Source organism: Aplidium turbinatum, chromosome 16 (assembly GCF_918807975.1).
Source record: "Aplidium turbinatum chromosome 16, kaAplTurb1.1, whole genome shotgun sequence".
NCBI lineage: Eukaryota > Metazoa > Chordata > Ascidiacea > Aplousobranchia > Polyclinidae > Aplidium > Aplidium turbinatum.
The window spans coordinates 9,633,093-9,648,850 of record NC_137487.1 but is presented as its reverse complement, the minus strand read 5'-3'; the positions used below and the strand labels follow the sequence as shown (position 1 = coordinate 9,648,850).

General features: G+C 37.7%; 1 protein-coding gene across 2 annotated transcripts in view; it reads left to right on the top strand.

The window, feature by feature from the left end:
* Positions 1-1,709: 1,709 nt before the first annotated feature.
* Positions 1,710-15,758, top strand: part of LOC145785046 (uncharacterized) — a 69,659-nt gene continuing 55,610 nt past the window's right edge. For both annotated transcript variants that reach the window (XM_082596748.1, XM_082596747.1), the window contains exons 1-14: positions 1,710-1,782; positions 2,020-2,112; positions 2,233-2,396; positions 3,323-3,438; positions 4,567-4,673; positions 5,400-5,582; positions 9,919-10,094; positions 10,583-10,676; positions 11,228-11,373; positions 11,866-12,037; positions 13,116-13,247; positions 13,712-13,795; positions 14,133-14,288; positions 14,744-14,938. In XM_082596748.1, the coding sequence (XP_082452874.1) occupies positions 1,723-1,782; positions 2,020-2,112; positions 2,233-2,396; positions 3,323-3,438; positions 4,567-4,673; positions 5,400-5,582; positions 9,919-10,094; positions 10,583-10,676; positions 11,228-11,373; positions 11,866-12,037; positions 13,116-13,247; positions 13,712-13,795; positions 14,133-14,288; positions 14,744-14,938 (1,878 nt within the window). In that variant the 5' untranslated portion in view covers positions 1,710-1,722. The remainder of the gene's footprint in view (positions 1,783-2,019; positions 2,113-2,232; positions 2,397-3,322; positions 3,439-4,566; positions 4,674-5,399; positions 5,583-9,918; positions 10,095-10,582; positions 10,677-11,227; positions 11,374-11,865; positions 12,038-13,115; positions 13,248-13,711; positions 13,796-14,132; positions 14,289-14,743; positions 14,939-15,758) is intronic.

Sequence of the window (15,758 nt, the reverse complement as noted above, 5' to 3'; positions counted from 1 at the left end):
ACTGGTAAGCTTTTATTGTCGTCTTCATTCAAATCTCTTCATGTCACGGGACGTTTGTTGTGTTTTGCAACATACTTTATCAGTATAATTGCAGTTATGAATGATTATATGTGCTTAGCATTTCAAACATTTTCTGTCTGTTGTTTTGCTATCACTTTTTTTGGGTAAATCATCTTTGATAAGCTTTGTGAAAACATTCTTTTCATTTTTGTCCAGCAAAATGCTTGCTCATAGCTTCTTGTGCGTCATAGTACACAGTACAATCTGAGATAATTCTACTTCTTACAATTTAACTTTGATACTCAACAGCAGTGTTTTTTAAGGTGTTTTGGGGGACCGAAACGGTCCCCCAAATTTCCCTAGCGGTTTCCCAAAAGTTGGACTTGCAACTACAGTAGAAAAGTAATGGTTGTTTCTCGCTATGTCTTGTCGATAATACGAATATAGCCTGCGAATACGATCAATAGATCACGTCCGGAAAAAAGAATAAGTGGAGGTACAGCTAACAGCTGAATCAAAGAGTTATTCACAAAAGAAGTGCACCTTCGATACTCGACACTCGTCAATGTTTATTTCTGATTTATGGCGCATAATGATCAGTTTTTACGCGTGGAAACATAACAAGCAGAAGCCTGCCAGTAGCCTAATAAATAATTCGTTTAAGCAAATATGGCTATTTTTTGGTATTTAAATAAAACACTTGCGGTCTCTTAAAACTACTTAGCGGTCACCCAAACCAAACCTTAAAAAAAAACCTGCTCAACAGATTTAGTGATAAAACAGCAGCGAATCGAGTTTACTTGAAGGTTTTTTATTTTCGGTTATGCATGCATGTGCGATTGTGCGTACATAAACAAAAAACAAACTCCCGTTGACGTCCAAAGGGAAGCCAAGTGTAACTAAAAATACAGTAGTTTGGAAGCGAACCTGATAAAAAGTCTTGCTCACGAAATGCCAACCCACTGTAGCATGATATTGCACTGCGGTTGAAATTGAAATGTCTGCTTTGACATTTACTTGAAATCTATGATGCGCCTAAAGCGATAAAAATACCCATGTTCTAACAGCTACAATTTTAAACGCAAATCTTGAGATTGTTTATCAGCAATAGATTGTTTTTAAATCAGCAATACAATCAAATACTTCAATGGGTAATGGGCATACACATCAAAGTTTGGCTCGAAAATCTGTTCTCGCGTGCACGACCAAACCGTATTTCTAACTTACATGTGAACATACTTGTAAGCTAAATCGTAGCCTAACATCTCACATTGATACTCTTTTCACAAGATATCTTTGTTAAAGTTGTATTGCACTGTCTTGTCAGCATCGATCGAATCACCATCGGCGTCCTTTTGTGTTGTGAAAACAATGTTACCTTATAGCAAATATGTTTCCTTATTTTTAGTATCGTACGCAGCTCTGTGCTCACCCAAAACAAGTAACAATGTACCCTGTAAAAACGATGCTCATCTCCTGGCATGCATCATTTCTCATGTCATTGTGCATCATTTCTATGTCATTGGTTTGTTAATTGTCGTAGTTTAAAATCATGATCCAGCCTGTAGTATTAGCTGCCTTGTCGTATGTGTGGAACGCATGGTACGACACAGCGTAATGATGTAATCGTGTATTCCGAAATCAAGCAATGTACATTGTACAAACAAAAGTGCATTTACAATTTTTTCTTTTTGTTACTTGCAGCCTCGAGAAAAGGGCCGAATGAGATTCCACCGGCTACAAAATGTACAGATAGCTCTGGATTTTCTAAAACAGCGGAAGGTAAGAATTACCAGTATGTAGTGCGCATGTGCAATTCTTTCGGACATTATTACCAATTATTGTGATGTCCTTTTACCGCTACCCCGGTGCCCAGACAGCAAATCAGGCGTTGTTTTACATGGATTTAAGTTCAACGTATGCCGACGTTGAATCGATGTAAAAAACGACTGATTTGCTTTCTGGGTTGTGAGTAACTTTGTTGGTAGTGTTCGTTACTATGTGCTAATTGCCTTGCAGCTTCGTCTTGTAAATATTCGAAATGACGACATTACGGATGGAAATCCGAAACTCACCCTTGGACTAGTTTGGACGATAATTTTACATTTTCAAGTAAGTTTTTTGGTTCCTACTAACAGTACTACCTTTAAAAATAATTATCTCTAATTTCAACGCAAATTCACGGCATTTAGATCACTCAGTTGTTACACATTGTTACCTTATCGACTTTAGATTGAAGATATATCTGTGGAAGGCAGCGAGGACTTATCTGCCAAGCAAGCCTTATTGATTTGGGCACAACGTAACATGGATGGTTACAACGGAGTTAATGTCAGAAACTTCAGTTCCTCTTGGCAAGATGGCAAAGCATTCAACGTGATCTTGCATAGGAATGGGTTAGTAGACCTGCTTCATACATTTTGCTCTATGTAGCGGACTTAAATTAAGAATTTGTCTAACGTATGCTGCATAAATCCCAACGTAATTATATATCTGTTTGTACACTTTATGTTTCTGTTTGTAAACTTTATATTTTTATGGTCAATGAAGATTTTCTGCTTCGGTAGCCTTGGGTTCAATTTCTGGTCGGTTTATAGGCAGCGCCTATTTAGTCCTGCAAGTGCATAAAGCTGCGAAGAAAGTCTGTTGAATAGAAATTTCCCTTTTCTCTAAGAAATCTTTGCTACTGTGGTCAACAACCGCTGTACAAAAGCATTATTAATAATTATGATCATAATTATTATTCCTTCGCCTTCAAGCGTTCTTCTCTTAGCTCAAATAGATTACTCTTCATCGGCCTACATTGTTAACCACGTGACATTCTCAATTTCTCATTGATTCATTCCGTCTATCGTTCACCCGTCATTAACTCTCCCGGGACCGTCTGTTAAACGTGATGAACGTTTATTAATTGACTGCAGTTCATTAACGTCCATTTAATTGGTATTCGTCTGATACTATAAATAACTTGCAGAACCTCGGTATGAATTTTGTTTATATATGTTTCATATTCAATACTCATTGTGCGCTGCTATACCTCTTTAGTTATGGAACGATAATTATTATAACTGATGTAGATTTAGCGAATCTGAAAGAATTTATTTTTAATTTTAATGTCACTGCTTAGAAGGAGCGATCCACCTGATATCAGCACAAGGCTGAGTACTCACTGCAGAACACCGAGCATTATGTTTCGCCAACCATCTCAAAAATGGCTTCAATCTGTATAACTTTTAATTGGTTTCTCAAAAGAGCAAGATTGTGGGTGAATTGCAGAAAAAATGATCTCATTGGAACGTTCTTGACTTGGTACTTGTTGCAGGTGCGAAGTCATTGACATGGACAAAGTAATGACCAACGACAATGCAACAAACCTGGAGCAGGCCTTCAACGTAGCCGAGAAGGAATTTGGCATCACTCGTCTACTTGATCCTGAAGGTGAGTTCCACACCCAACCAAGACAGCCAATCAGTCGTTATTTACATTGATTCAACGTCTGTGTCGCGTAGGAAGAGTGCAATAAATTACATGGTAATGGTTTTGTCGTTTTTCTTGGCGTTGAAACAATGTCCAATCATTATTAATTACACATCAAAACTTTAGAAATTCACACCCAGCCAACAAGATTCATCCTTCTCACATTTATTCAACGTCTTCAAACGTTAAATCAACGTGAAAAGAACCAATTTGGCAACTAAGCAACGATCGGAGATCACAGTATCAAAATTATGAAACAAAATCTTGTTTATAGTTAGTGACATCAGTCTTCAGGCGGATGTATTTCACCGGGTTTAACCAGCACATAACGCATTCAACAACGTACATAGGGAACCATATGGTGGTGTTTACACTACACTGTAGTTCCGAGCAATATGTCATCGATATCTTACAAAGATGTTGCGTTTAGTTCGCTCGATTACGTTATTTTAACGTCGCGAAATGTCGTATATACACTAATTGTTGATCCGGTATTTGCCGGCATGTTTATTGTTGAGATACAAGGCCAGAGGCAATGTTGGCAAAAATGTTACCACTCATTGGTAAACATCAAGTCAGAAAATCAGTCTTTTCTGCATTGAATCAACGTTTGCAGACGTTGAATCGATGCAAAAAATACTGATTTTGCAGACTAAATTAACCCAGGACGTGCTTTTGCGATTTGATAAATTGTTCTTCGCTAAACCGCTTAAAATTAATTGTGACATGACAGTTTTGTGGTGATTGAACTTTTTCAAAAATAAACAAACTGATATCGTACGAGCCTGCTGCGTAACTTCCCAGGCAGCAAATCAACCGTTTTTTTGCATTAATTTAACGTCTGGAAACGTTGAATCAATAAAAAAAACAGTTAATTTTGCTGTCTGGGTTATGGCTTTACGAGATGACAATCTAATGCCGCTATTCTTTGATAGCAAACGTTAAATTCGTGCTTCAACAGATTCCGTTCTAGCCCAACCCACTCAAAATCAGTCTATTTTTACATAGATACAAAGTCTGCGGACGTTAAATCGGTGTAAAAAGTCCCTGATTTGACCGGATACGAGAACAAGACAATGTATTTTTCAGACGTGAACGTGAACAACCCAGATGAGCGATCCATCATAACATACGTGTCTTCCCTCTACGATATGTTTCCACAGATTCCCCCTCTACCAATAAAGATAACTGCTGAAGTAAGCTACCAGGGAGCTAAGCTGTTGTAGCAATGTTTAGTTTCGTTGATTTGCTGATACACGTTATTGAAGCCTTTGAAACACAAACTTTTTGCAAAAAGGGAGTGGACAAAGTTATGTCGGTCCAGCACTACGCAGAAGCCCACCATTTATTCAATACTCATTAACAAGTTGATGTAACGTATATAAACGTAGTATTGATGTTAAATTTTGGTTACTTATCTGCCAAAGGTCGACTTGAGCTATCGAAAGGTTTTATGTGTACTTGTCGTCATTAAATAAACTTACATGGAGGCTACTTCAGCACCACTAGCTTAACTTCATTTAGGCATTGTCGACTTGTGGAGGATTTTTATATAATCTGCGTTGTATTTTGATGCCTACAGAACCCAGATGCGCTGCTTACATCGGTAAAATGGATGATGACGTTGAAATGATATCATAAGTCCACTGTTATTGCGATGTTAAAAAAACAACATTGCTTTGTCTTTTGTATCACTGTGTGCTATTGCTCGTTTATCAAGAAAGGCGTCACTTTATCCTTTTAGTACAGGGCGTCAATGCAGAAACCACTTGTATGCCAAGTTAGCTCGTTTTTCATGCACAAGGAATTCAAATATTTTTTGTTTAAATTCAACTGTCCCCAACCTTTTACAGCTTCACAACTTTGATTGTAAGGTTTTTGGAAGTCCTCTTTAAAAATCTTGTTTTTAATCCACAACACAGGAATGGCAATTCACCTGGGAGGAGTATCTGCTCCTTAAAGTCACCATCTTGGAGTGGATTAAGGAACAGATCATTATCATGAAACGGACTAAAGATATTGATGCTGCAGAAACTTTAACAGAGGTTGAGAAACTCCAATATGAGTTGGAAAGGTTTAAAGCCGAAGACATTCCACAGAAAGAGGTGAAAATTGATCATAACTTTAAATTCAGCGTAGTTGTCAACTTGTACGTCATGACTCTATCCGGTCAGCAAATCGGTCTTTTTTTGCATGCGGTAGAGGTTGAATTAATGTAAATAAAACTGATTTGGCTGCTTGGCAATCTCCTGTAACAACATCATTGCTAGGGTAAGTTGAAAAAGCATGGGCGTTTAGCCAACTAATTTTTAAATGTTAGCAAGCATTTTTACTTGCAGCATTTTTTGGGTGCACTAAGTGGAATCTTTTAGTATATAACTCTGTCGTAAAGAATGTGTCAATCTGTGATGGATCAACCAAATTTAGAAGACTCGATAGAAGGAGCGGTTTTTGCTATGTAAAGTTTTTATGTTTGTTTGGCTGATGTGAATTATGTTCATATCGCAATTACACAGTTCTGATGTAAATCATACACTTTTGCAACAAATTACATCACTGGACGTCCGTTTTCACTGACATGACTCACTAATCTACACTTTGAAGTATAAATTTGAAAATATCATCAATCTTTTTTCACGTTAATGAACTGCTGATGTTATGTTTATCTTCTGAAGTTTTTGCTGTCCACCAAGTTCCCCCTGACGCTGTCTCGTTTTGTTTTGCCTTCTGATGCCAATGCAATAAACGTACTTCTGTGGCAAAAGAATCGAAATGAGTGGCGTCTTGTAATCATGTTTTCTTGCAAGTCATCGAACGTTTCAAACATTTCCATGTCTTGCGAAACGTTTTGAGCGTAAGCAATTACTTCTAAACCTCGATCAAGCTTATACAAATTTGTCGAGTCCCATACTGCAAAATTTGTCATTTTTACATTGATTCAACGTCTGTAGAAGTTGAATCAATGTTAAAATAGCGGATTTGTTGTCTGGGAAACGATGCATTTCCACTGTTTTTATTGTTTGCGTGGTTTTCATAATTTCAACATGCCATCATAGCATACTCTGTTAGAAAGCGATTGCTTCAAAATAGACATACGACTAGCTGAACCAGTGACTATGTCTGGGTTACTAGTCACGGTTATTCCGTCTCTGTTACTACTTTAGTTATATTTGTCACGGACACTGCATTATTGCAGCACGATGCATTTCTTAGCTGCTATTTATCTACGGATTTGAAGGCGTTATTTTAACCTATTAGTGCCCGGTCATCGTTCTAGTTGGAATATTTTTACAAAAAGTTTTATGTAAGGTCCTTATAGGTTGAATATGATTATTTAAAAGAAAATTTTTTGATATCTGTACCAGGAATGCAGAAAATGGTACGTCCCCGTATGGACGCTTGGGCATTCGTACGAATGATTGATGTAAAATAAACGAAATTAGCATTTTCCGGTAATGGAGATTTTTGAAGTCGTAAAAAGCAACACTACTGCTCTAAGATACGTTAAAAATGAATATCTAATAAAAATGCATCGCTTTCCATTACATTTATTGAGAAACGAACAAACGAAACTCGATCTAAACAGATAATGTTACAAATTCCTTTCAGTTATGATACATTTCGAAGCAATCTGGGTGCAGTCCAACATCACACCGACGGCACCTGCATGGCGTGCGTTTGTGACAGTATTTGGAGACACTTTTTTTGTCCGTCTTGATGATCAGGTGATTGCCCTGATCCCATCTGATCTCTTCACGGTTGGCAAGTGCATGCGTCGATGCTAATAGAGAAAAATTGTTGTTCCCATTGATCATAATTGTTATTTCTACACATGATCAGATAAAGTCAAGGAGGCTGATCTTTTCCATATCTCTCTCTCTTCTGTGATCGTCCCAATTTTTCTATAAAACCTCCAAGCTTTGATAATATTTACTCACCTAGTTCATTTTCCCAAAGGTTCCTTGTCTACAAAGTTAGATGCAACGTATAGCCTACTGGTCCAGAATCTTTCCACGCAACAATGGTTTGATCATCTCCAAAGTAAAGTTGCTTCATATCTCCCTTCTTCATATCATTGGTCTCTTTCTTTGATGGTAAAGATAGATTGTTCATTCAGTTTTGCCTCATTATCCCTAAAACACGTATCCCTTTCTAAGACAAACGATCTATCAAATCCAGGCTCTTGAAAAGATTGTCGCACACAACCTTCGAACCAGGAATCAGTCGAGCACTTTCCACAAGGCCAAAAACAACGTTAGGCCCCTGACTCAATCCATACTTGAAGACGTTTGTTTTAGCTCCAGCGTAGGGGACACATTGGATTAGGTCTCCAGAGGGGATGTACATAGACCAAATTTTAAACCCGAATCTTGTTTGTTTGCCCTTTATAAATTGTTTGAGATGGTGGGGACCAAATAACGGATCATTGATTCGTCTACAGCTGCGTACTCAAAAAATTTGGCTGCTGTCTCATCCAAAGTCTCAAAAAGAGGTGAAACTTTCCAAAATGAGTCGTCTTTTGAGTGGTTTGGGTTGGCGAAATGGGTATAGCCCATTACCTCATCAAAAAGATTCACTAACATGGCTCTTCTTGCCATCACATTGCTTGTATCATCTCTCCTCTCCCAATACATCCTGCGTGTGGAAGGGGTGATGTATCCTGTCATAAACATTATTGCATGACTTGCCCTTATTAAAGAATTATCCACCCTTGACTGGAAGGCCAGTTGATTTGATGTTCTGCATACCTCTGGGTCTCTCTCACTACTTTGTTCACAAAATCATCGGAGATGGAGAGTTTCGTAACATCATACGGTGTTTTCACATTATCAGGATCAATGGGTACATTATCATGGCTGAATTTCTCGGCTTCAGGAAAAGGAGGAATTTTTCCCCAGTTGATTTGTGGCGGTAGTCTGGATCCTATCTTTGTTTCTGACAAGTGGTATCTTTGTTTCTGACAATTTCGTATAAGTGGTATCTTTTCTTCTGTTAACTCTTCTTTACTTGATGATGAGCTAGGAAGCACAATTTTTTTGTGGACGGCTCTTCCTTTTTTTAGTTACAAGTGTGACTTTCCAGTTTGTTTGGGTGATTCTGTAAACATTCTTTTGGCAACTGACGTTAACTCACTTTCTTGTGTTGCCAGTACTTTCTTTACGTTTCTTCTTGGGTTCCAACGCAATGGGTTGGCTTTGGATGGTCCCGGTAGCGGCTCTGTCTCATCGTTATCAAATGTAGGCCTCTCCTTATCTTTAACAAAATCCATGTCCTGAGTATCTTCATTGTGATGAATCCCTAATTCACCTTTCTGTTCAGGATTCCTTTTCCGACATTGTTAACGTTTTTGACACCTTCATCTTCATTTGCACTGTCCTCATTGCTCATGTTGCCGGATTCATCAGGAGAAAAAATTAGAATAACTGTGGGCTCCTTGGGTGGAGCCTCTTCCAAAATTGTTAAAATTTCTTGAACAGCGAAATGAATTTTCATATAAAGTGCAAAAATTTAATTATACATGAACTTCTTTTAAAGATAAATGAACATTTACAGCAAGACCTCAATATACCGTACAAAAATAGTGAAACGCTTAGATTCTAAAGCACCACCATCCGCACACGCAATGATGACCTCTAACCTACTACCCAAACTAAAACGCACGGTTTTGGTAATTGAATATCAAACTGTTACAAATAACGTTCGTTTTTCCACCAAACATGAAAACACATGAAATCCTATAGCAATATGTAAACCTGCCTATATGTTTACAGTTTCGCACAAAGCGTCCGGGCCAGTGCCCAAGCGTCCCTACAAGGACTCACCTAACTTCTAACTTATATTCACAAAAAATCGTAAGAGAAAAATGAAATATTTTGCTTTGGGCACATACAGTAGCTATACATATTAATAGATTTATCAAACCAAAAAGTTGATTAAAAAATAATGATACAAAGCTCGATTTGTAGGTCACAGTTCGTGTACCATGTACTGGCTCCATATCTCACAAAAGCTCCACCTTGAACATTGTATAATGAACACTAAAACTTATTCAAGAAAATACTCTTGAACTGTTTCTATAGCTACAATGTTATTCTAACAAAAGAAGAAGAAAAAGTATCAGCAATCTGAAGAAAGCAATTCGGAATCTAAAATACCCACTTTTCACGTCCTTGTAGGGACGCGCGGGCACTAATGGGTTAAGATCGCTGAGGTATTGCATCCACAGACATAACAGACAAACAACAGGGGGAAGTTGTAACTCCTGGGCCTTAGGATTCTGTGGTAAAAGATATTATTTTCATTCAAATGTTACCAACGAGCCCCTTGGCAACTCCGATACAAACCTTTAGTTTTACCTTTTGTGTGATCTCAAATTTTATATTTATCAGTCATAAACCAAATGAAGTCTATGAATGAAGCTAAGATAACCTTCACATGCAGGCGGACTTGCAGTCTCTTGTTCCCAAGTATCAGAATATCGAACAAATAAGCCTGGAGTCACGTGGCAAATATCAACCAGTCAGCGGCAATGAACCACTTGAAGCTTTGAGTGCATGGGAGACATTGTCCGATGCTATAAGATGGCGGACAATGCAGCTGAACTCGAAACACGAACGGTCAGTAACTTCCAATATTTCATTTGTATTAACCATAGTGGTAACTGCTGCCAACACTAACTTATTGCTGTGTCACGTTCCATGCTTGAAGTACTTCGTTGCAGTTGTGGTTAATCGCTACCTTTATTGCGCCAAATATTGTTTGCGTAATGCACAGCGACAAAGTCATTATTTTTATTAAGAAAAGACGATTTAGCAGAGTAATCCTTGTATTTAATCGCGACATGCATGGCACTCAATACTCCCCAGAATGCTTATGGAAAGTACTTTGTTTTGGAGTGCACAAATTCCTTGAGAGGTTTTTAATTCCGCTTTTGTCCGACGAAAAGTACTAAATCCTTCGGCTATCCTGTTTTGGCTTCGTATTGATTCCAAATTAAGCTCATGTTTATTGACCTCCGTTGTGATAAATGCAGTCGGCTGGTTTTGCCGTAATCCATGTGTACATTGGTTATAAAAGTATTTCAATGACTTGTACTCGATTGCAGGTTAAAGTATCTGAACGATTTGGTGTGTAAGACCAATCTTGCGGCTACTGAATGCCACAAAGACCTCGAAAAAGCGGAGATCGCCATCAACCTTGTAATTTTCTTATTCCATTTTGTAGGCTTAGTTTCTTAATATTTATGATAAATTTTCTGCTTAACTGTAAGCGGTAAGCTGTAAGCGGTTATGTTATGCGATAAGTAATTATTAAATATCATTACCAATAGCATTAATTCTCAAATGGGTTTCATCTTAACAGTTGGTTTAGAAAATGCTTTTTTTTTTTTGAAAAAGTAGAGTAGTTCTCGTGGAATGTGCCGGTTTAGTTGTGAATAAAACTTTACGCTTGATTACGTCACCAAAGCACAATAGGCCGCCACTCTAGTAGGCTTAACAAAATTTTATTCACATTCTACTGTAACCGTTGAATTATTACGAAATGCCAACGCTGTAGATTTTAGCTGTGCTCAAAACACCAATGACGTTTGCAGACGCTGAACCAATGTAAACAGGACGGCCTTTACATGCTAGCAACTATCATTGTACAGTATTTCAACTTGATTCCGTTGTGTTTGCTGCTTCAGTGTATCAAACCGAGCGCCTTGAAGAGCAAAGTTTGCAATTTTTAATGGCTGCGTTTACCACAGATGGCTGACGGAGATGAGACTTCAACTTTGCCTGAGGATGCTAAGAACTTGCTAGAATCTTGCCAGTCGCAGATCCAAATCATGTATGCCGATGTTCAAATATTGAAAGACGAAGACTGCCAGCAAGCCGACTCTTTGTACAAAACGTAAGTGACGTCCCCTTGTTCTGTTTGATAACGTTAAACTTTGGTTTTTGCTACGAAACTTCAAATAGTTAAAATATTTTTATAGTTTTTCTGGCATTGTGATGTAAATTAACGTTGAAAAAGTTTTTCAATGCATGTGAATCCAAATTGTCGCTAATTCGTGATTTGTCACACTGTCTTACTTACATTGAAGTACTAACTGAGTAAAAGTGTCAAGTTTTTTTTATATAACTACTCTAGTTACCATCCCATTCAAGCGAACCAATTCAAAGAGACTTTCCGTGGAATCTCTAATTTTTCCGGTTGTATCGACACAATATGATATAGAATATCAAGTTAGATATCAAAATCTTCAAACGTTGAATTAATGTGAAAATGACGGATAGTGCTGTCTGGGTGGTCGTAGCTTAGCTTTGAAATATAAGCTTTGACATATAGCCACTCTCTACTTTCTTCATTGTAGCTTTATTCATATTCTTTTTTACCATTCAGCGTGTTTGCTCTGCATGAGAAGTCAGTGCAGCTGCGAGCAGAGTACAACCTTGCTCTTCAACACCTCGAAAGATTGAGGTTGGAAGCTGAACAGAAGAAGAATGTGAAGGTCTCGGACACCAGGGAGTATCAATTCATCGAACACTGCATCAGCTTGGCCGATGTATATCAGGTACTGTATATCAGTCAGTAGCTTGGCATATAATGGGCTGCTAAAATTTATTTCTAGCAGTTGAAATTTAACATGCCAGTTTTATCGATTTTATCTAAGAATTTTTTCAGATGTTTTTGTACGTTTTAATTGCGTTGTTATTTGTTATAATAAATTAATAAACTTTCAGCAATCACTGTACACTACAGTGTTGCAGTCACACTTTTCCACTTGTGTATCCCTCAACTTATCTTCTTCCGTTTTCAACCGCGTTGTTGCCTTTCCACGGGTTCACATGACGATTGCTCACATTGTTTCATGTTTCACGAACTAACCAGCTCACAAAGCTGCCACGTTATATCGTTTCATCGTCTAATGCTTTTGAATAGATGTAGAAAGAGAACTCGTAATAACCTCGCATATTTTACATATTCGTGGTAATGGAACACTGTAATTGCAATTGTAGGAAATCGTTTCTAGCTATTTTACAAGAGCGGGTTCGCTATGTTTATATCAGCGTTCTTCAATCTTGTTGTCATCGCGGAACCCAGATTTCATTCTCGTTTGTCACGGATCCGCCACTAACAAACAGTTAAAAAACACTAATTGCTTGTGAGAAAATTAAATAATCAGTTATTATACTTTTTAAAAAAGTCACAAAATCATAAATAATCTCTTAACTAACTGGCCTACCGGTACTTGGAGTGTGAATGCGGCACGGTGATTTAAAAATTTGGAATGACGATAACATACTAAAGCAAGAAATCAATTTCCCTAAAACCCTATGGTTCCGCGGGACTCGTATTGAAGAGCACTGGTTTATATCATCGACAAAGTATACATTGATTCAATGAGGGTAGACATATTTTGGGTGACACGAACAGCCGTATTCGGTTCGATACCCGGCCTCAGGAAAGCATCGGAGCCAATGTCAGCGACGGGACATGTGTCATTAAAATCCTCCAAGTTTAGAATCTACTTCTATTAACTAAACTGATGGTCATGGCCTTTTAAAAATAGTTTCTCAGCCCAAGACTAAAACATCCCATTTATCACATAACCCACTGCGATAATTTGATACAAACATTTGTTTCAACAGAGTTCCGTCGACGACCTACCATGGGGCAATGACCTACCTGGCGTTAAAAAACAAATTCAAGAATTTGGCTTACTGCAACATAAAGTCAATGATCTCAGCAAGGACCTCGCTACTTGCCAACATGAACATAAGGTGAGCTTATATTTTAATTGCCAGTCATCCAGATTGTGTTATTTTATTTGTTGTGGAGTTTTTAAGGCCGAATTGCCTGCATCAACATAATTTTTGAATGGAATTGTCTTTTTTACACGTGTTGCTGTAAAGCCATTTGTAAATTTGGCCTAAGCTACTGTCTTGAAAAATATATGACATATGTCCCGCTGCACAACAAGATGCCACTGCAGCGTTGAAGAACATCTCAACTACAAGTAACCTTTCACAAACTTCCGCAAGAACAGATCTGAACAAAGCAGCTGTTCCATCCAAAGATACGCTCGTAGTAACATTAACTGTTAAAGAAAAATAATTCCCGCATGCATGAAGTTAAATTGTTCATTATTTTATGCGGATACTTCTCAAAATCGATAGCAATTTACAATCTACTTCGTGAATTAAAAGCTTTTAAACTATTTCACCAAATTAAGATTTTTATTCAGAAAAATTTGGAAGAACGTTTTGACGATTTGTCAACTTATGAGCGTTTACTTGGCATTCTAAAATCGAAGATGGAAACCCTTGAGGTAACTAGATGTTTTCTGTTTGTATTCAAATGCTTTTTCATGATTTCTATAACCAATTTTTGATGCGAACCTCGATGGGTGCTTCAGCACCAATCTTCTGTCAGAACGATAGCATAGAGTACACTGAAAGTATCTTTAGTTGAGCATCTTTTTTTATCGAAGTAAAGAGTTTTATGTACCTTTACCGGCGGTTAATATATACATAAAACAATGATGTAACAATATATCGCAGATAAAATTACCTCCTGTTACTGTTTACCGACGGTTTATTTACGATACCTGCTCAAATGACGTTATATAAAACATTTTGTCGATTGTGATGCAAGATTACTTCCAGGAGACAAGCAAAGCAAAGAAATCTCACCTGGATGATCTGTTCTCCTTCATCAGTGAGGCGACTGAACACTTGATGTGGATGCAAGAAAAGGAAGATCTCTTGCTCTCCAAAGACATATCTTCATTCGACGTGTCCATGATGGAGCAAACTAACATGGTTGGTCAGCTGCGTGTAGTCTGTCTTGTTAACGCACAATGGCCACCTCGGACAGCAAATCAGTCGATCTTTACATCGATTTAACGTCTACTCTACAGACGTTAAATTCATATGTTCTTCAATATGTTCTTTTTTTTGATGATTTTTCTTCTATATTTAAACTGTTTTTTACGCAACTGCAATTTTTAAACTGAGCTATTGCAATCCGTCATTTCAGATAATTCTACGTTTATTTCACTATGGAATACCAAAAGCGATTACTGTTTCCGAAAATTTTCCCTTTTTACGCTTAACACTCTAGTCACTAACAAAGCAAGCGTGCGCAACTTACTGTACGTAACCATGTGCTAGTTGAGCAACTTATGTAACAAGTACCAAAAACCTGAGTATTTTCCAAGTCCCTACTGCGTAGTGATATTAGAAAACTGTTGTAACTGTGATACCAACTGATGCAGACTCTCACCGGGGATTGCGAGGCCAGAAAGCCCCACATTGTCGCCATCTTGCAAAGTGGGGAATATCTTCGTAACCACCCTGCTTCAGCCACAGTAGCCAGTTACATCACAGCCATTAACGAGCAATGGGAGTTGCTCTATGCTTTGTTGTTCTGCCTCGAACAACATATCAAAGACATGACCCAACAACAGACGGTAAGATCTGCTGAATGTGTTTTTCATTTCTATCAGTCGAACGCTAATCTAAGTTTATCTCATTCCCATGGTAACTAATTGACTACAGACCGCTGCAAGATGATGATTGCAGTAATGAGCTGTGTTTCTAACGTTTTTTAAGTTCTTCGCGGTTGTCTTGTAATTGTTTTCAGAAAAGCTAGTGTTGTTTTTTTGTGATTGCCTAAAATGTCCATTTATCGTGTAATAATTTCTGTACAAATCTCAGTTGTAAGTACGTGGCTTAGTAATAAAATTATTGTAAATTTATATGTTTCAACTTTTGACACTCTTGAAATAACTTTCTTGGGTTTATGTTGGACAATGGATCATTTCGGTATATTTGTTCTTATCATAACACTGCCATTTTTATTTGTTTAGCTTCATTGTTTACGTGGTGCAGTGAATTGATTTCTAGTGTCATTTCCCAATCTTTCTTTTTATGAGCTTGAATTATGTCACTTATATTGTATTTGTCCATGTAAGATTTAATCTTTCTTTGGTTAGGTCCCAGCCAAAACAGTTGTCATTTTTGAATGTTTCACCATCTGGCGACATTGAAACAATGTAAAAATGGCAACGTTTTGGCGGGGATACGTTTCATACTTATAAACCTTCTTCAAGCTTTCCTGGACTTGTCTGAGCGTTTTCATCTACGCCAGGGAAAATGCTTAAATCTGGATTGAGTCAGTAAGCTTTTCACAGTTCTGGCATGCGAGTCTGCTACTTTGATGTTGTTTTGATGTAATAATAGTGATAAATTACACTCCCAGTGCATGTGCGATATGTGCACTTAGCTACA